This window comes from Aplidium turbinatum, chromosome 3 (genome assembly GCF_918807975.1).
Source record: "Aplidium turbinatum chromosome 3, kaAplTurb1.1, whole genome shotgun sequence".
Taxonomy (NCBI): Eukaryota; Metazoa; Chordata; class Ascidiacea; order Aplousobranchia; family Polyclinidae; genus Aplidium; species Aplidium turbinatum.
The window spans coordinates 13,925,299-13,947,065 of NC_137474.1; the positions used below are offsets into that span (position 1 = coordinate 13,925,299).

General features: G+C 37.8%; 1 protein-coding gene across 2 annotated transcripts in view; it reads left to right on the forward strand.

The window, feature by feature from the left end:
* Positions 1–21,767, forward strand: part of LOC145766234 (piezo-type mechanosensitive ion channel component 2-like) — a 40,571-nt gene that overhangs the window by 491 nt on the left and 18,313 nt on the right. For both annotated transcript variants that reach the window (XM_082577902.1, XM_082577903.1), the window contains exons 2-24: positions 2,073–2,233; positions 2,853–3,041; positions 3,648–3,737; positions 4,374–4,574; positions 5,421–5,536; positions 6,445–6,533; positions 6,763–6,876; positions 7,203–7,362; positions 7,549–7,757; positions 8,471–8,614; positions 10,008–10,167; positions 10,641–10,730; positions 11,166–11,236; positions 11,750–11,844; positions 11,934–12,021; positions 12,860–13,123; positions 14,625–14,785; positions 15,198–15,277; positions 15,651–15,743; positions 17,865–18,039; positions 18,264–18,452; positions 19,014–19,092; positions 19,649–19,757. In XM_082577902.1, the coding sequence (XP_082434028.1) occupies positions 2,073–2,233; positions 2,853–3,041; positions 3,648–3,737; positions 4,374–4,574; positions 5,421–5,536; positions 6,445–6,533; positions 6,763–6,876; positions 7,203–7,362; positions 7,549–7,757; positions 8,471–8,614; positions 10,008–10,167; positions 10,641–10,730; positions 11,166–11,236; positions 11,750–11,844; positions 11,934–12,021; positions 12,860–13,123; positions 14,625–14,785; positions 15,198–15,277; positions 15,651–15,743; positions 17,865–18,039; positions 18,264–18,452; positions 19,014–19,092; positions 19,649–19,757 (3,127 nt within the window). The remainder of the gene's footprint in view (positions 1–2,072; positions 2,234–2,852; positions 3,042–3,647; positions 3,738–4,373; positions 4,575–5,420; positions 5,537–6,444; positions 6,534–6,762; positions 6,877–7,202; positions 7,363–7,548; positions 7,758–8,470; positions 8,615–10,007; positions 10,168–10,640; positions 10,731–11,165; positions 11,237–11,749; positions 11,845–11,933; positions 12,022–12,859; positions 13,124–14,624; positions 14,786–15,197; positions 15,278–15,650; positions 15,744–17,864; positions 18,040–18,263; positions 18,453–19,013; positions 19,093–19,648; positions 19,758–21,767) is intronic.

Sequence of the window (21,767 nt, forward strand, 5' to 3'; positions counted from 1 at the left end):
TTTGCTTTACGATTGCTGATCATAACCAATAACCATCGTCCATCAGTGGATTTGTGTTTCGGCTTCTACATTAACATTTCACTACAAACCAAAAAATTACAAAAACTGACTTTTAAACGAGTTCATTCAACGTACGAGTTGTATTTAATGCTATTTACCCAGTTTATTTTCCAGTCTAGTCAACTGCCAAAGTTGCTGTGCAACGTTGGCCTACGTCATTGAGAAGAAAGTTGCAAAGAGATGTTCCATGACATTTATACTGTAGTCGTTGCAATGATGCAAACATCACGGTTTATGGCATGATGTAATCACTTTTGTTCAAACACATCACATTTCACAGATAGCAAAATCCGTCCTTTTGCATTGATTTGACGTCTGCAGACTTGAAATCACAACAAAAAAGGCGGATATTGTTTACTGGATTCGTATTCATGCAGTAAAATTACGTGCGCTCCAGCTTGGTAAATTGAATAAATTAGTATCCGAACGGGATGATTTTACGATCCGTTGGGTACGAGCATTTGAGCTTTCTTATTGAAAATTCTTGCTTACTGGCGAAGTTGTCTCTTGCGCGACGCCTTGTTTTGTGTTTGTAGCAAGGGCAACTTTTGCTAGTTAAGCTTATCACATTGATTAAACTTAAACCAAACAAACAATTCTTATAATCCGCTTAATCAATCCAATCCGGCTCAGAGCGATTTTGGATTTCACAAGAGGTGGATACCATTTTTAAAATACCCAAAATTCCGTTCCAAAGCAAATTAGATTTAATACGCGGATGGATTTGCTGTATTATTCGTGGATTAATTGAACGGATTCTACTGCATCAACATTCAAATTTTTTTAATTCAACCACTCTCATTTCTGGTCAGATCAACTAACAGCGACAAAATATTTAAACTACATTTATTCTCCGTTTACTCTGATTGACGCTTACAAAATTAATCCATGTTTCATCCGATGTGGTTTTGCACGTCATAACAATTCACGTGATTTAATTTTGATGATCTTTGTTCATTTAAGAATAGTAAGCATTGATTCAATACAAAAATTCAATTGTCTTGCAGACTTAAGAAGCATAACTTTCATGACACAATTCGCGACAAGCTTGAAAAAAGTTTACCGTTTCATATTTTTACTCAAAACATTATATCATTTTAATGTCATGGTAACTTTCACATACTCACTATGTTCACAAATTCATTAAACCACTATAGTAAGCTTGATGTTATGTTCACAGTCAGTGTTTAGCATAATCTTATTGTCTCAAAATTTCTTTATTTTTGACATGTGCTGATAGCTTGTTTTTAAAACTTTGTTTTTGGCATTAACCGGTTTCCTTTACTTTAAGTTGGTAACAAAAGTTTAACACAGAGACTAACTTTTGATGCGGTACAGAACTTGAACATTGCGAGTTATATAAATATTGTTCGTTTCGTCTGACTGTCTTTAGAAGCTCAGGTAGCTTCTGAAGCTTCAATCTGTGATTGATTAGCCTTCTCGCAATATACAAGTTTTAACACTCCACATTTTTCAAGCGCTTTTTTTTTCTTCTCAAACTAACATTCTTAAACTTTGCTTTGCATTGCTGTGTTTAATAAAATAACATAATAATGGTCATTTTAAAGTTGTGTAATGCTTTTCAATCTGTTTCTTGGACTGAGTTGGCAATGATGTCCTGCATGGAGTCACAAACTGTCCAATTAGTTTGCCGGTTTTCCTTGTGTGTGTACGAGTTTATGCCTTAAAACTTAGATTTTTGTTCATTGAACGCTTTTTATGAAAATGTAAACTAAACGAAAAAGGTAGCCTATGATATTTTGCCAATCTCACTAATCGGAATTAGCTTTTCACGAATTCATTAAAATTCTTCCATTGCCTGTTCACAGCAATGCAAATAATTTATCAGAAGTTGCATGGAGTCGAGAAGTCATAGCAAGTTTACAGCGCAATTTTTTATCATTTTTTCGGCTTACTCAATTATAAAAGCATATGAAAAATTATATGAAAACGGCGTTGGAAATTTCACAACCTAGCATCTTGTATAGTGTTTTTCTCTTACCTATTTGTAGAAGAAGCAAGTCAAAAGAATTGGTTTGTCCGCCAGTTCAATGCATGGTCGCCAGTCGTTGCTTCCTGGTGGAAGGAAATCACGTCTTTCTTCTGGAGAGCGTTGGAATTTCATTTATGGAGATTGCTTTTTATCACTGTTTTCACTGCGGCTGTCTATCAGGTGAGCGGGCATCTTACGTCAATGCTGATTTCAATTCCGTCACTTTAGCATTCAGCGCAACAAAAGTTGTTGCATCACAATAACCCAAATTCAGGCAAAATGTACCTACTATTTTCAATCAACACAAATAGGATAACAATAGCAACACATGAAAACTTAACTGCCATCCAAGTACCCCTGGAAATTTTCTTGTCAACCCCTGGGGTTCACGAACCCTAGGTTAAGAGCCCCTGGTGTAGAGTTAGGGGGGTGAAAAAGTTCTCGGTGATTTCAACTTAAAGCTTGAGGCTCGGTAAATAAATAAATTATCTGTTTTTTTTTGTTTTTTTTAAATAGGTATCTTTTTGGTACTTTCAGCAAAAATAATAGGTCGCCTAGAGTTGTCTAGGTAGTCTAAAGTTGTAAATGGAAAATATTAACTTGTTTTTTGAACTTTCGAAAGCTGGATTCTTTTTGGGTTACTCAAAATGATACGTTTTAAGTTACTTTTATAAAACTCAAGTTTTAGAAATATTTCTCTAAGTCTTGACAGAAATGCACCTCTTCAATTTCTCTCTGCAAATAAGATTTAACTAAAACTTTAAAGCACTAATAAAGTTGCATTGCTTTCTCTTTCCAGGTGTCTGCGTTGTATGCTGGGTTTGTCATTGTATGGGTTCTATTGTTACCCTTTCGTCAACTTCACCTCCCACTTTTTATGTTGTCCTCATTGGTAGCATCCCTCATTCTTCTCGGAACGATGTTCTATCAACTCGATTTCATCATTCCAGACGCCGCGTTGGATTACAACTGCACCATACCTTTCTATGTGAGTTTGCATTTTGAAACTACCCAAACAACAAATCAACCCTTTTTGCAGTGATTAAACGCCTGCAGACGTTGAATCAATGTAAAAAAACGGATAATTTGTTGTTTGAGGAGCTGCTATAGCTTACCTGCTTGTTCACTCACTCCGGGAGTTGAAGTGCGTTAACACTTAGCGTTTTAATCTTTTTTTTTTCATCTTTATGCTCAATGACTTTTTCATTGTTTTGAATAAATATAATGCTGGTAGAGAGTTACTGTAGAAGCCAAGCAGTAATGCGGCATTTATCATGTCACAAAAGTAGAAAAAATGCAAACGTTTTCGCCATTACATCAACTTGCCATCTTCATGCATATCGAAGACTGGTTTTCCTTACACTCAAGTGAGAAGTGCTAGAGAATAGATTACGTCACAAAAGCTGAAAAAAGTGAAGCAGTTCATATTTATTTGATATTGTTTTTATTTTTTATCCGTCTTGCGTTTGTTACTTTAATGTTTTTCTTTTTAGTTTTTATTCGTGTTGACCAAGCTTTTCAACCATTTAGTTTTTCATGTACAGTTTACTACAGAAATAAAAAAATAAAAAAACTAACGTCGCATACATTGCAGGGAAAAAACATAACAACATCTTACCACTTGACTCATTGGATTGGAGTTGACAAAATGCTGCCGACTGACGTCTTTTTCTTTCACTCAGAGGTTTGTATCCCAGTTATAATATGGAGGAATACTAATATTGCACCAACAAGTGATATAATCCTAGCAGGCCAACCGTTTGATAAGTATTTTGTTTGTCAGGATTGGTATTGATAAAATTATTTAGTTTACACCAATAGGCTATAAAATAGCGTCAATGAAAGAGTATCCACAATTTGCAATTCTTAGTTTTTTTGGATTCTGCAAGCCGAAGGGAGCCAAGAAGGCAGATACTAAGATCTATAGAGATGTGGCAACTGAAGTCTTTATGCCACATCATTAGGAAAGGCGAACTCGAAATCTATCTAAGTGGGAAAATATCCGGGAAACGTCCAAGAGGAGCTCAAAGATTCGTATTTCTGTGCAATTCTCAACCATTTAAACACCCCATTGAACTTTGGAAAGGAGCACGGGATCGATCCAACTGGAACATCATTGTTCATGGAGGGTTGTATCAGTTATGACACCTACACACAGAGAGAGAGAGAAAGAGACCTGTAAGAGTTTGAACTCTTTGCACAGAACTTCGTGCCGGTCTACCTTGCTTTCGTTTGCGATGACAGCGCGTTCCGTTTCAGTCGTTTTCGAAAACTTCAAAATTAAATTAAATTTTAATTAAGTGTGCGTGCTTTTTTCCAGGGCTACATCGCCATTGTTCTGATGATCGCATTTGAACGGACAGTGCTTCGTCGGCAAGAATGGCGCAGGACCTGGCGTAACGAGCCAGCCCCGGTTGTCACCGCCTTCTACCCCAGCATTACTCATGAGGTGGTCGATGACAGCCTTTTGAACGCTGCCAAATTCTTCATCAACTATTTTTTCTTTAAATTTGGCGTTCAGGTACGACTCGCTTATCTTGTAGTGATCACCTAAACAAGAAGTCCGTTGTTTTTTTCTGCCAAACAGATCTACAATAGATACAAATATTGTTTTTTCTTCTTTTTCGTTGATACAACTACTTTGTTTACATATGCACTCATTAATTATATATTTTTTTGAATTTTTCACAATAAAAGTGCACAATAACTTTCATTATATAATCAACTTTTGCATTGCGCATTTTCATCTTATTTAAATAGAGTTTTATTGTATGCTGTCTAGTGTCTACCCTACTACGTTGTCAATCCAACAACTTAGTTTTAATGCTGTGCGCAGGCGCGAATCTAAGAGTTTTTTTCGGGGGGGGCCAGAAAATTTGAAAATCAATTAAAAAGAAAGAAAAGGCTAAACAGATATGAACAATGATACTACGACATACACGATATGCTATAAAATAGACATTAAAAGAACTATTAAAAGAACTGTTAAACTATTAAAAGACTATTAAAGTAACTATTAAAAGAACATTAAAAGAACTACCACCGCCCTAACCCTTTCATCAATTGTGATGCCGAGGGACTAATATCAGCTGTTTAGAAGCTTATCAAACCATTTGATGCGGAAACATACAATTTCTACAATTTTTCGCAAAATTTTGGGGGGGGCCCGGGCCCCCTGGGCCCTCCCCATAAATTCGCTCCTGGCTGTGCGTATAACACAACTAAGTGCTGCTTCGCAAACAGGAAAATCTGTCATGTTTACATTGATTCCATTCTGCATCGTTGAATCGATGTAAAAAACGTTGAATCAATGTAAAAAACAGTTGATTTGCTGTCTGAGAGAATGTCTCGTTTTGTTGTGTTGCAGGCTTGCTTCGTGATGACAGTGGTGACAGTATGGGTCCACAACGACATCTTCTCCATCTTCTATTCTCTACTGCTCATCGTAGCGCTCACATTGAGAACAAGAGCGTCATTGTACAAGTAAGTTCCCAGACACCAACTCGTCATTTCTTTATTGATTCAACGTCTGCAGGTGCTGAATCGGTAGGCACTTTAACATGCAGATATCCAATCCACCACGAACCAACCAGATGTTACGTTGTCTGTCCAATTGTGACCATTCCAGCATTCAGCCAGAGATTTGATTATTACTTTGAACTTTGTTCGGTAATTGCAGAAGAAAAAAGAGCTATAGCAGTGGTGAGAATCAAACCCACGTCAATGAAATGACTGGCCTACCACCGCCCTAACCCTCTGCGCCAAGCCAACCGATGGCAAAGCGATGACTTAATTTAGCTAGAATTTGCGTTTTTCCTTTGTTCTTTCTCAACGCAACCTTGATGACGTCATGAACAGCGTAGCTTCTGATTGGTTCGTGCTGGATTGGATATCTGCATGTTAAAGTGCCTACCTGTTGAATCAATGATCAATTATGCTGTCTGGGTTGCCGCGTAAAATACGGAGAACAATCGGCATCAAGTTCCGTTCTATATAAAAAACATGATTTTTGGTGTACTTTGTAGCTGATGTAGCTTTGTCAATCACATAATTTTCTTGGATGTGTACAATCTACAATACATGCACGCAGAGAAATATCGTAAGAAAATTCGTTTTGTTGAGTGTCGTATGAAGTAATCGATCCATGCTTTTCGATTGCAAAATGAGTTCTTTTGACATTAACTCAACGTCTGCAGACGTTAAATCAATGTAAAAAGAACCAATGGCTGGGATAGTTGTTTAACTCAAGAATCTATAGGCAATATTTCCACCCGCGATAACCCATCAAAATGGCTGCTTAACGGCAGTTAATTAGAATATTTGATTAGCGCTCAAAGCACATTGCCGTTTAGTCTTGTTCTTGTTGAAAATGCTGTTTACCTTGGTCACAGATTTTGGAGATTCTACCTTGTTATTCTGATTGTTTTGATATTGTGGCAATATCTAACAGAGCTTGGAATGCCGCCCCTGTGGTGTCAAGGTAAGGAAATCTCTTCTGTGTTGTCACATCTAGCTATACTATTTTGGTATCTGCTTGACTTTGGTTTTGTCGCTTTGTGTTTAACTTTCCGTTTCCCTTCTGTTGTGATATCCTGTAAATGGCCGATTTCCACTTTTGTTTTGTTTTTCTCAGACGTTTCTGGTCCAATTTAGCTAATGAAATTAATGACATTTCTATGTTTTAAATTTTTTAACATTGATATCTCAAGGTAATGAATACCCCTGGACGGTCATTGGCTCGAATGCGACAGTGCGGAACCGTTTGGTGACATGGCTCCATCTACCTGATTACATTGTCACCTTGCAAGTAATGCCTACAATAGGTGAGTTTTCAAGATTTCCATCTTTCGTGGCTTTTTTAATGAATTGTGATGCTGTGAAATTGCGCATTGAACCGCGACGAAAACAACTCATGCGTGTCGAATGCAGCATATTTTTCCCTGAAGTTTGTTGCTCAGATGCCTAGTTAAACCAACATCGCTTGATCTTGTCCTTTTGTGTATCAGAGAAAGATGTTTAACTTAAGTAGTCGAGGGTAATAAAATTTAAGCACATACAATGCTGGTGATTAGTGTAAATAATGTATCATTCTACATGCTTTCCAATTAGTGTCTCTGTCTCTACTTTCATGCTTTAATTTTCTTTCCAGCCGATTTCTTTCAACTTTTGTTCGTGGTCAGTCAGTTGATGGTCTTCAGAAAGGAGGCTTCACTGACCAAGTTCATCGGTGACAATCGCTACCTGACTGGCAGGGAATTAGACCAGGTCACAATTCGAACCAACCCGAGGAAGAATTTCATGATCAAAGGGTAAAGCGACACTTTCAACTGTAATCTGATAGACAGTCGTTTCACTTTAGTTAAATGTCTGCCAACGCAAAAAAGACGTATTTTAAACGAAAAGTAACAGCAGTAACAACTTTAAAAAGTTTAAAAAAAGTAAGAAAAGGAAAAGTAAAGTAAAAGTTAACGAAGAAAACTAACAACTTTACGTAGATCAAGGACTTTATTGGACCAGACGAAAAGCGTGATATTCGGGTACACGATCTGGCTGACGATGGCTTTCGTATTTTTTGCCGGCACGTCCCGCATTTCGATCTTTTCTCTCGGCTACCTCATTTGCTTCTTTTACCTGCTTACTAATCAACAACAACTGCTAATGGGAAAGACCAGCCGTTTAATCAACATCTTCACCGGGTTCTTAGGTAAGTGTAGTGCAGCATTAAAATTGTGATATTGAATGCTAGTAGTTGAAGGCAATACGTCGTCAAAGCCGGCGGTCCCATGACACTTTGAAGTGAAAAGGCCTTGACACTGCGCGTGATCCTTCAGAAGTGAAGGCTGAAGTTATGTGTTGAGATAAACATGCTTTGGTTCTTTATCTGTATAAAGTAATAAGTGAATTAGCGCATTTTGGTAATTTACTCAGTTGCGCTTCTATGCGGCTCAGGATATGTTAGATGTAAAAAAAAATAATCATCATTTATTGCATAGGCTATTTTATTACCAATTGCAATTATTTGGAAATAACTAATAAAAAAATATACTAATAAACCAATCGCTAAGTTATTAGGGTAGAGCTCACTGTCAAAGTATTGTAAGGTTTATTTTGAAGTCACAAAACGCATTCAAAAAAGTATATTTTTGATGTTTTTCATCTTGTTTTCTAAATCATACTCACTCGTAATAGAGTAACATCTTTTCTATAAGGTCACTCAATTAAGCGAATATGCGATCTCATCCAAACACAAGAAAATATTTAAGAATGTATTTTACGTTGAAACCATGTATTGTGATGTATCTCAAGTCAAGTCTATGTAAAGCAAACATGTATGTATATAACAATCTGTCTTGACGCTACTGGAAAAAAAGGATTGATTAAAGTATCCTTGATTTGAACGAACATCTTTGTGTTCAGGTTACACGGTTGCAGTGATAACCCTGAAATCAGGGTTGCAAATAGCCTCCTGTGTGTACATTGACACTCTGGTGGATGAAGCCTGTTGGTTTGTGCAGCTGATGAGCCTTGTTTGCGCTAAACCCGACGCGTATCATCTATCTGGTGAGAAAAAGACATATTTGTTGGTTTGGTGATTTTTTTACTTTAAGAATCTGTGTATTAAAAAATCAGTAAATTTCTCTTTGTTGTAGTTTCATTGAGTTTCACCGAATTTTAAGTTGCATTTCGTAAAGTTGTGTTCTTTCACGTTCTTGAGAGTTTTAGTGATTGCAACTGGTTACATATCATTCTTCATTCAAAAACCGTGAGGCATATAGATTGTAGAAGGGGTTTGTCACAATTTTTTTTAGTTCTTATACGTTAAGAGACTTTGGAAAAGATTGATGACGTGGCTTATTGGGATATCAAACGTTAAACAGTCACTTAAATGGTCGAATAGTTTTACTTGTGAGATGATAGATGAAATGCTTGAACTGACGAATGGTGCACCACTTCCAGAACGTAAAAAAAAAAATTCTTGAACAGCAAACGTCTTCATCTGTTTCAAAATAAATACACGCAACTACTTTACAATTGGCAATAACTTTCATTTTCACAATCTATTTAATATCGGCTGGAACTCTACACTTGTCTCCAATATGCTTTTCATTGCAACTTCTAATCTCTATAATTCATGACTTTAAAAACGACTCTCAACAGAACTCCTATCCTTCACCTATTCTAGAACAAAAATGCAGCCTGCCGCGGGCTACGTATATTGATTGTTATGGGGTTATCAACTGTTTTACTTGTTTACTTTTTGTTGGCTTTTCAGTGATAAATTTGCCCTGCTAACTTTTTCACGTCACACCTTATGTTTTATTATAGCCTACCAGTCTATTTTCTTGCCTCCACTCAATTTACCACCTTGGTAGATGCAATTATGTTACAATATTAACTACTTCTTAGAGAAGTGATGCACTGAAAAATGAGTGAAATATTCTATCAGGGATATCTAAAGAAAGGGATGTGAAGGCTTGCAGCGATTGCCTTATTGTCACGACACTGGATGGGCTGTAGTTGGTACCGCGTTAAACATGCGGTTCTTTTTTGTAGAAAGTTTTGTAGTGCAGCTGGTACAGTCAGCTACAGAAGACAGTTAGCAAATGTTATGTAGGGCATATTTAAAGAGTACCTACGTTTAGAACCACAGCTGAAACGTCACCAGTAAGCTGTTTTTCTCAATAAAGCCTTTGCTGTAGGCTAGGAGTAAAACAAGTATACGGATAGTTGAGATAGCAAGTAACTCTAAGCATGCGATGAATATCCAGGCCTGATGCTGATAGCGCAACGCAACTTATCACAACAAGGTTTTATTGAATCACTATCGGTGCCGATTGTCATTTTACGATAGGCAGGAGCCCTTCTATTATCAGACGTAATAAAAGCCTTCGTATCTCCTTCTTCAGATCTCCCTGTATTCTACTAACAACTAACCCAGCCGTCGTTTCTGCAGCACAATCCACGGGATCATGTGAGCTGCCTTACGACAATTCCGGGCTCACCTGGGATTTCATTTCCTTCCTTTTCCTCTTAATTCAACTCAGAATCTTTGCTTCTTATTATTTCCTCCATGTTGCCGAAGACCTAAGGATTTCAATGCTGTTGGCTTCAAGGTGATTTAAATCAAATTTTGATTTGATTAAACAAACGTATGTTGACGCTGTGTTAACGTCTTAACGGATGATAACGTGATGCATTGAATATTTATTGTTGAACTAAAAAGTTTCAAGATGTATCTGATCATAGAAGCTTCAGTATTCCTCATAATTTCGAGCTAGTCACTTTATGGTTTCTGCTTGTAATTGAAATTGCAGCTTTTGTTCCACCCTGTAGGTCTCGTCAAGTGGAAAACCTAACGTTTGTTTCCAATCAGCTAAATATATCTGTCCTTTTTATATTGCCTCAACGTCCGCAGACGTTAAATCAATGTGAAAAGAACGACTTTTTCCATCTGGACACTTTGACCCATTCAGACTTCGCTATTTCATCGATCATAAAGTCACGTTTATACTCGCCGTGGTACCGCTGTGAACATACTAGTGTGGCAGTGACTCAGCGCAGCGATGACGTCACGTTTGTTGTGCAGAGGAGCGGAGATGTTCCACAATAAACTGATCGACCGAGTCAAGGAACGGGAACGGATTCATGAAGAAAATATTAGCGCCATCAAAAAATCGTAAGTTCATCATCATGATTTCAATTCGGTTTCGTCCCCACTGATGGGGGTGACTGATTCTTTCCTTGTAGCGATTGCCTTCACTCCTATTCTCCATCTCATTCTATCCATCGTATCTTCTTTCTGGAGATCAGTTATCGTTTTTCACCAAGTTGTTAACGCTCGTTGTTAATTTTTTTTAATTTGCTGAAAATGAAATTACTAATTTATTTGTACAATTCAAAAAAGAAGTTCTGAATTAGCATGGCTGTAATTTTAAACAGAAAGTTTTTTTTCCTTTTAACAAAACCAACCCTCATGGTATGTCTGGTTAACAATAGTTATATTAAGCACCCCATTTGAAGTTTGCAGGATCTCTTTGTGTATATTTTGTTTTTTGTAATAAAACATGACTTGGACTTTTCACATCGCGGAAGCACACGAATGTTTATACAGAATGCAAATGATCAAAGAGACTTATAAATCGTTGCGAGAGAGCTTGGCTCAGCTGAAAAGTCATACCGATGGTGAGTGAGGTTTATTTATTTCATTCATTCATACATATTCGTTTAGTCACCCAAATCGTAGGTAGAGCAACACCTTGCGAAAAGTGATAACTGAACATGTCAGTACTGTGTTTATATTACCCTATTCATCAATGTTAGGATGCCTGACTGGGAGACAATAAAACGACCTCACAGTTTACAAACCAATTACCACCCTGCACTACGGATCACGTTAACTTTGTGATAAGTGCACGAGTAAATGGTTTCGTTTGGAGCGGTCTCTTGCAACCTGCTGTCCAGGAATCATCACAAACTGGTTCAACCCGGTTTTAACAGACATTTGTTGCAATGATTTTCCCAATTTCTGTTGCGAGTTCAACAATCATTTGTCTGTAGATTCACCAACTTCAAGTTGGGCCCTCAATTGATAGTTTTTCCGCCTTTTTGGCTGATCAAATTGTAAACCTACGTCAATTATGGCGTCAACCTATCAAAACATAACTACAACAACTTATTTACACTTGTCTTGACCAGCAATAAGGGCCGGGGATTATTACATGTTCGATGAGAGCTTTGAAAGAAAAGAAACGCCAAAAAAAGAGGAAGACGACGTTCTGGATCCTATCGATGTGAGCTCTTTTTATCAGTGTTTGAAATTATTGCGTTGAAGCGATCAATGCGTTGCTTGATTTCGTTTTAAAATCATGGTTACTTCCAGCTGCTCCATATCGCCGGTACTGTCGGGGTTGATGAAGCACTCAGCGAACGAATGGACGATAAAAAGAGATTGGCGAGTGAAAGTGAAGGTAGTATATATTCTATTTCTCTGAAACTCGGTTGTAATTTCCGCCAGTTGCGTCAGATTCCTTTCTATTTCACATCACGTGGCCGAAAAATTATTGTTTTGGTCGAAGATAAACTAAACTCAACATGGTTTGATTAGGACTGCATGGTCTTCTGGTCACACGACCTTGGGTTGATTCCAGGTGTAGTTGGCTGTTGAACCCTGCCCACTTCTGCGCAAAGTGTTCTACTTTGGTCATTACATGGTTATAATAATTATTATTGCTTTGTTGTAACATACAGTACACTCTGCGGTTTAGCAGTGCGCTTAGCTCTACTTCGGCATTCCTAAACTTGTGCCGACTTCAGCAACCCCATGAATAAACCTGGAGTCTAGCATCTCTTAACTATCGTTGAGATCCAACTATTCTAGCATACATTGTTTCTATGTTGATTTATGGTGGCCATTTGGCTATAAGTCTACTTCCACTCAACAGCCCCTAAAGTCGATTCTAGCATCTTTGGTTGAGAAACGCTGCTTTACTTGTTTTTTTTGCTCTTAGCCGTTGCTTTGTCAAAGTTTACTTTGTAGCAGCAGCTTTACCAAGTGTAACTATTCTTTCGTTGCATTAATTGCGACGCAATCATTTTTCGTTTTTGACTGACCCCAGGAAATTAACGACTTTAGTTCATGATTCTATTGCAAGTACTTATTCAAATAGAATGTGTGATGAAGAAGAACAGAATCAGTTCACCACATTGTTGGTTCAATGAGGTTTGGAATTGTGTCGTTGTATTTTTGACGCTTAATGCCTTTAACTGTTGCAAAGAAGTGATCAAGAAACTGTTTGTTTTCTGAAGACGAAACTCTTGGAGATGGAGATCGTGAAAAGGAGGAGGATGTAAGCGAAAAGAGGACTGATGAAGAAGTTGTTTATAAAGATACGGATGTCGATATTAAAGTGAGGAAGAAAGCAGATGTTGTTGATTCTGGAAAAAAACCTGACGCCAGCAAAGACACCAGTACTAAACTCGTGAAGACAAAGAGCTCTGGATCTCATGATGATGATGATGCGGATGGAGATGGTGATGAAGAGACGCAAGAGGAAGCTTTGTCTTTCTGTGGTTTGTAAAATTACATGCGGTTTTATTCTCAACTTAGTTATCTTTTATGTGGTAGTGGTATTCTTATGTGGTAGCGACTTCTTATGCATCATTGAAAATGAGCTTCATTTTATAATTCATTTTTGTGCTGTCTAAATCAGGGATGCCCAAAAGGCGGCCGGCGGAAACAATATTTGCGGCACAGTCTTGGGCTCATAATCTATATAAATTGTATCATATGATGAAGAAAACTTAGTTGTTGTGGACAGATTTTTCGGACTTTTTTGATTTTTGTAGTTGAAGCGGCATAAATTTTTAAAACTTGTAGCCCAATATAGCAGGTAATAGTATTTTTCTAACCTAACAAATCAAAATAACGCAGACAAGCCAACTTGCTTGGCTGTTGGTTTGAAATCATTCTGTTACGTAATGATCATACATCCTTTTTTGGCAGTTGGAGTTGCATATACGGTCAGCCCCGCTTAATCGGACAACATCGGGACCAAGCCAAACTGGTCTGATTGAGCATGTGGTCCGATTAAGTGGGGGAGAACAAATTTCTCTATTTTTGCGCGTTATAACATCTTCGTTTTGCTGTCATTCTTCTGTCTAGAGCAGATTGAACTCCTGTCCCGTGTTCTCTATGTTGCTTAATTCGCACAAGATAAAGTAAAATAAACACAAACCTAAATTTTAAATTATTTACCAGTCTGGAAAATTTTACCAGTCGCGGGTTGGGTGGTGGTTGATTTCGTTTGCTTTCATTTCAAACTAAATTTCACAAAATAAATTACTTCCAGCTAAAAATTTCGTTTTTAAATTTTCGTTAAAGTTTTCGTTAAAAATTCCAGCTCTGTCCACAACAATTTTAGGGCTTGAGCTTGTTTCAACTTGTGAATGGATAGGGTTGCTTTTTAGTTGCAATTGGGCTGGAAATAGAGAAATTATCTGACAACGTTGCCACTTTGAAAACACTTTGCGAAAACATAGCGCAATGTCCAACGTCATCTCTTGATGCGTAATCTCGCTAAACACGTACAAAAAGAAAACGTTATCTATAAACCTATCTTTGGTGGGAGGGTGGTCCAATTAAGCAGGAAAATTGTACAAAAAAATCGATTTAGATTTGGGACCAGCGGAAATCGGTTCGATTACGCGGAGTTGACTGTGTCACTAAAAACATTTCGTGATTGAGAACCTTACAGTATACTACACAATCTTAAAGCTTGCCGGCAGACCGAATTTTAAGGACAAAAATTGGTGAAAAATTTGATGCGGCCCGCCAAGACTCCAACTAGCGAAATGTGGCCCTTGGCTACAAAACTTTGGGCACCTCTGGTCTAAATGATGCTTCCGTCTTCAAGCGGTACTTTGGCATAGCAACTTAAATAAGGGGCTATATATCATGCTTGTCGCTTGTTTTTAAATCTTGCGACAAAAGCTTTTTCTTCTGATTTGATTAAGCCTGCAGAAATGTACGATTTCAGTTCTACAATTTGTTCATATTTGATGCGTTTTCCAGGAAAAGTCAAGCTAGGATTGTGGTTCGTCTGGGAACTCATCATGTCTGGCGTCGATTCTTTCACCTTGTACTTGAACCAGCAAAACAAAGACTATAGGAACGTCCGCATACAACTTCGAGCTGAGAAAGATGAACTTTGCGAAAAGAATTTCAAGCAAATGGTAGTTTTCTGACTTTCATGTTTTCATCTGTAAAATTGATTCGACCATATTTGCATGTTGCCACTTTCTGAACCGACTCTGTTCATAACGTTAAGCAGGAAATTAGCCACGGGGAGACTTGGGAGAACAATTGTTTCTCCAATTTTATCTTGCCCCTCCAAAAATGGGTTTTTAATGCTGTTACAACGTTTTAATGACATTATATTACATGTTGAATGACGTTTCATAAATGTTTGGCTGCATTTAAAGCTATATTTTTAAACAAACCCTTTATTTCAAATACAGTATTAAAAAGTTTACCTCCCTAACAGTTGTTTTTGCCCCCGCTAAAAATTTTCTTTCTAGCTACTTCACTGATTGTTAAGTGTTTATTTCCCCAACATTGACGTCACCACCTGAGGTTTGTTTTTAGGATGAATTGCCGAGCAGTACATCAACCGATGTGAAAATTGACATCGAAGAGGGTGATGCTTCGACTGCTGTTGCTGTCAGGTATTTCATTTCCTAATTTTTAAATTGTTACCGCAGACAAGTGTGAAACTTACGTTCAAATTAAGAAACAGGTTTTATTTTTAAATGTACGAATTCCAAAATCGAGATACAAAGTTTATGGATTCGGCTGACGTTTCGGAAGCTGAATAACACGCATCTTCATTGCTAGAATGCACTACGGTTGCAATTTGAATTGAACTTGAACATCGAAGATAAACAGTCTGGTGTTGTGAATGTTTGCTGCACCATAAGCCCAGTTTGTGCACTTTGCGCTCGATCCATTATATTCAAATTGTCCAAGCGTTTCAGTACCTTGTACCTGTGCTTTGATTTTGTTTCCTGTGACCAATTGTGTTCATGTGTTTTGTGATAGAAAACCATCAACTGTTGAAGAATACGTAGATGTGAAGCCGATCGACTTCGACCAAGACCAAAACAGAGCTTTGAGACTGTTCTATGCCGTGTGGTAAGCAGAAGATAAAGTTTATGCCAACATATTTCGAACTCTATCACTATTGGATGCCCTTGTTATCTAAATGCGCATGAGACTTAATGCTCATTGTCGTAAGCCGTTCGTGAAGTTATGCTATTATAAATATTTCTTCAAATCTTGGCGTGTCTGGCTAAGCAGTGTACTTCAAGTACAGCGTAATAACAATGCAAATTCAGTGCTTCAAAGTCAATACAAGTACGCGAAGGTTTCAAAGAAGTTTTTTCAGTTTAAAGTGCCCCTGACAGGTTGGACCCAAGTATAGTAACTTTTCTAAGCATTTTCTAGCGCAGAATTATGCTTAACGAATTTTTAATCTTAACCTCAAAGCTCGACTGATAAGGGCGAAATTTATACAAAACGACAGTTCCACAGCGCCACCACAGGCGAAACTCCATATTTCACTGCTCTGCGACGACTTTGGTGGTATTACGTCATCGTGGGTGGGCGTCGTTAGCGACGAATAAAACAACTGCTTTCTAGATGTAATTGGTGGATCACAGTTTGGTCGGAGTTGGTACAAGCGGTTGCTTTTTTCGAATATTTATTCTTTTTTGCAGTTTAATAAAACTGTACTGGATACGTTCCTACAAAACCTAAAATATACTTGAAGTGAAAAATGAAGAAATCGTACGAATCATCATTCATATTTATTTCATCATCACTATTCATAAATAAATAAAAGTTCTCTCTCTCTCTCATAATGTGCCTTCAGTTGGCCATTGAAAACCGGTGTAATAGCCATCTGGACTTTAAAATTGTTTCGGATTTGCCAAACAATGCATGATGGCAGCACAATCCGATTGTTGCTTCCGAGAGTACCACCTTGTAGTATCCACTCCAATACATGCCTGTAAGCGACTAATTACCGATACTGCCTGCAAGGAAATAAAATCACTTTGTTTAGTGTGCATTCTTTAGCGTTTAGGGTATTTTTAGCCTAATGTAGCATCCTTACTCTTTCGATAGGTCTCCGTTTTCTCCTTTCGGTTTATTGCTTTTTCTCCAGTTCTTCCTGCTCCTCATAAAAAAAGTCCTCAGAACTGCAGGATGTAAGTGTGCCTCAAAATGGGTCAAATTGGTAACACAGCTAGATGGGTCTTTCTTCAAAAGTGCTTTCGTCTGTGGCACTTCATGGCAACATACACATTCATTGGGCTGGGACATAGACTCGCACTTGTGGCAAACGCACCACCTACAGTTCCCAGCACGCCACTCATTGCTGAGAAGATCCAAATCGGGTTTGTGGTGTTAACAAAATCATCTCCATTGAAGTAAAGAGAACATATACGACTAGTTTTGTATGGTCCATCCCACTTTCGAAGACTTGAAGAAAACTTTGACTATTTTCTTCTCAGCACCTTGTTTTGTTTGAAAGCATGAAAATATAGCACACGTCTTTGTCAGTGACCCTGTCACATAAACAGCAATTTCCAGGCATAACCTCAACCATAAATTAAGGATACTGTCTGTGAGATACTGCTGTTACACTGCAAATGGCTATAGCCAGATTAGGATAAACAAAAAAATTATCCAAATTGTAGCTCTACAAGAGTTTAGAAAAACTGCAATTGCAATTGAATTGAGATGCTGTTTGATAAAAAATAAACTCAATCTATTTGATCTAAACCTGATAGTAATAATAAGTTGACTTTTTCATTTCGGTAATTCTCATTTTGCACATGCTTTAGACCAATAGAGCCCCACACATTAACGTTTTGGAGCAGTCGTACCATACCTTACCAACTCACCACAGAGAAAGAATGTATCCTTCCCACCCACGGTGACGTCACAGCGGTGTTGCCGTTTTTATTTTCGTAATTGACTGATTGCCAGATTTGCCGAAAATGAACGAAAGTTTGCAAGCGTGTAACTTAGTAGCCTGTTGATATTTTTTACGATTTGCTGGTCAGGGAAGTTTGTTAGTGTCATCTCTTTGGTATCTTAGGTAAATTTAGCAAATTTATTTTCCTGTCAGAGGCACTTTAAGATTAAATGTTCTTTCAGATACTAGTCTGTTTTTTTGACTCTTTGTTCGACATGTTTCTCTTGAATATTATCATGTACATCGGCAGCGAATCTTCAATGTATATTCAGGTATATCCTCCTGGCGAATACAGATATCCTTTGCTATTTTCTCATCATCCTCAATCTCATGCTGAGAGCTTCCATCCTCGCCTTGGTGCTACCTCTGGCCGTGTTTCTGTGGGCGACTTTCAACATTCCACGACCCACTAAAACTTTTTGGCTCTTTTCTATATTGTACTTGGAGGTAAGAGCTCTGTTGAAGGGCTTTATGTACCTAACCAGTGAAGCAATAAAGCGTTAATTAATTTTCATTGCCGTTTAATACGTCGTTTTAACGTGATTTAAAGATTTTATTAATTACCGTGTGGTTTATGATTCTAAACATCACATGCTGTATTTTCTTTGTGTCGTGTTTATTTTGTCATTGTTTGTACAGCACGCGTGATAACATTCCTCGCTTGCCCACAGATGGTGATCGTGATCCGGTTCATTTTCCAATTCGAGTTTTTTCCTTGGAATTCCACTTCATCGACAAACAAAAACTCCGACGATCCGTTCTGGTGGCCACGTATCATAGGCATTGAGCAGTTAAGCGATTGGAGTGTCATGGACCTGTTGCAGCTTCTTGTTATATTTTTTCACATTTCCATTTTGAAGGTTTGCTGACAAACTTTCAAACATTTATTTTTTGTCCATTGCCGTATGAATTTTGTAGTTAATTTTTGAAGTTGGATTTATTCGAAACTCTATTCCTGCAATCACGTTGAAACTTATTTTGGTTTAAACACTGGGTGTTGGTCATTCACACCCCCGGTAATGGAAACGTGCGATTACTGCTATGACTTGTGGGAGAAAGAGCTTTGGCAGAGTTACTCTGCACCACAAACACATTGAGCGAAGTGACATCATTTGATTTAGAACCACTTTTCAATTCAAACATAACGAACGATGCAAACAAGTAATTCCTATTCGGCTCTCTGCCAAGAAACGTATACAGTAGTTGATCGGATAGTCTTAACGGCTAGCGTGGAAGCTACTTCGTTAGGGTTAGCGAATTGCAATTGCTTGCTATTCTAGTGTGAACTTAGCCTTGTGGGGACTACCAGGAAGAGCGCTCCTTTCCGCATTATGTTAATAAGTTGGATCGTACTTGTACTACTTTTTCTGATAATTACCCGACGCCATAGAATGTGATATCATCGCTTTAATTGTCGTCAGGTCAATGGACTATGGGACCAAGCTGAAGCCCCACCTGATGAAACCCCACGTGATGAGACCACTGAAGATACTGATGAAGGTAGCAGCTTTTCAACATCTGATGAAATGTTCCTTAGAACTATATTTCGATCCTAACCCAGGCAGACTGTCTGCTCGAAGCTTGTAACTCGTCCAAAGCAAACTGGGTTGATCAGGTCAACTTCAGTCACTCACCAAGTTTCAAATGGAACATGCGTTTTTGTTTAAATTTTTATCGCGATTTCAGTCTTTAATAATTGTTTATAGAATATTTAGTTGTGTGTTCAGAAAATGTTTTGTCAGATGCTTATTGCACTGAAGGGATTTTATGTCCTAGTGTACTCAAAACTCATGTTTCTGTAATTCTATTTGAATAAGACACTTCTGAAAATCCCATTAACAGTGAAAAAGTAAGTTCAGACAAGTTTTGATAAACACTTAAACAGTGCTTACGCACAGAGATCGTTTCATCATTTTGCCGTTAAGTAAAATAAAGAGTTCTAATTTATTTTTCAATATTTCTCTTTTCCTTTATTTCTTATTTTCTATTGTGTTTTGGGAGCATATCTGAAACGACTTCAGAAACACTTTAACATCAACCACTGAATCTTGTACAGTGCTTGCTATAGAAGAGCGGCCTTCCACTTCGCACGAGGTCGTCGCTTCGCAGGAGGAGGAGAGTGACGAAGATGAAACGAAAAAAGACAAAGTATCCTTCACAGAAAAGTAGGTTGTCTTCAATTAAATTTTGTTTTGACTATTAACAAACGTGTCTCACTCAAACATTTTTAGATTAACACTTTTTGTAACTTTTACATTGATTTAAGACCCATATCGATAAGTGATATGCGGAGTTTTTGCTAAACGTTTTTCATTCAAATATAAACATGTTGACAACATCTGTAGTATTACAATGCAAACCGGAATATGCGGTTGCCACAGCTTAAGAACATGGTTCAGTTCAAGAACATTTGCAATAATTTCACGTGGCCAGTGCAGACAACTTGTATTTTAGCAGTGCTGCCAGATTGCTGTTCTACAAGTTTTCAACAATTTCTCTGGCAGGATTTTGTGGTCAAACACCCTTCTCATAACGTTTGACAAATCTCACCACTTATTTTACGTCTCTACTGCTGCTAATGGCAGGGAAATCGTATTTTTTTTATAATCACATCAGAGATGCTATGGTCAAAGATGACAATGTTCTCTGAGCTATTGAGGTGACACATATAAAATGTCACAACCAAACGAAATACATTGCGTTAACCCTCACATCAAGATTTATTACAACTGAAATGACACGTAGGTTGATGTCTTGGACATGGCTGGCTGCTATAAGAGTTAAACTTCACCAAACCCTAAGCAATGCTTTTTCTGGTACAAAGTTTGCAGGGGAAAAAAGGTACAGACATGGTTGTTGTTTTCATGTACCTTGCTTCTTTGTTAATTCACTAGGTGTTGTTCTTCGGTGATTTGCTTGTGTTTTTGTGGTGGTTTTCGGAACAGAGTGTTGTGCTGCAGTTCTCAATTTTGTTTTTCTTGCCTTGCAACCGACATGTTTTGGACTTTCTTTTCACAGCTCAATAGTTTGTGATTACCAGGCATGCAATTTGTAGCAAGGTGTCTTTGTTGTGTCAACTAAATATTACAAGATACTATAATGCGAAAGACTAAGCAACGCTGGTTCAACTTTCGCGAGTGTGTGCTTGAGGACAGCTTTCCATTCAGTGAATGAAATAATTCACAGACAGCGGAAACTTTACTTTGTCAACCTCGGTGACTAAGTGCGCTTCAGTGATTTAAGGCGTTAGAAAGATACAAAAATATCAGAATTAGCTTTTTAGAGTAGCTTTCTCAATCCAAGAATAAAACTTCCCACAATCAATCAATGTAGCACTACAGGATGGATGAATTCAAACTGCTACATAAAATATCTTGTGATAGTGCGGAATATAAACATCATACCAACACATCATGTTTTCAAAAAGGATCCTTCCACTGCTTCATATCATAACAAAGTTTAATTATATTATCTTTGATTTACCAAGTCAGGACTGGATTCACGTTACACTTAGTATGAGTCTAGATTAGGGGTGCCCATCCTTTTTAACCTAAGATCTACTTCGTATGTAATCAACCTGCTATAATCTACCAGATCAGCGTCAAAATCGCAAAATAGTGCCACAGATCGTTATCAGTCATCAACATGAGCAATAGCCATATTTTGATATGTCAACCTACGTTTATTGAAACGTTTTCGGGCAGATGTTCTGCTTTTCTTTAGCAAAACTAAAACCAGTAATATAGATTATATGTAGCTTACAGAAAAATCGGTAGGTATATGCAGTTCAAACGAATAACAACATGTTAGCTGTTCAGCTTCACCAAAAACTACCAGTGAAATCAACACCATGTGCATTTGAAAGAAACGTAATTTTATCCCAAAACTCGTGTTTTTTGTCGTATCTAGGCTTACGCTTGGCAGTTGAAGATTTAAGTTGAGTGGATAGGAAGGCAAGGAGGCTAATCTTCGTGTTTGCCTCCATGCATACCTTTAAGTATCCTGCCAAAACATAGCCACATGCTTTTAAGCGGTGTCGAACCGGCGCCCTTTCGAACGTCGAACCATGGCGTTTCTGCAGGTATCTCCTGTGGCACGGTAGAATTAAAAAGAAAAAAAAAAGATATAAAACAGTTAGATCTCTGAGTTTGAAAAAAATGGAAATTACTTTCTGC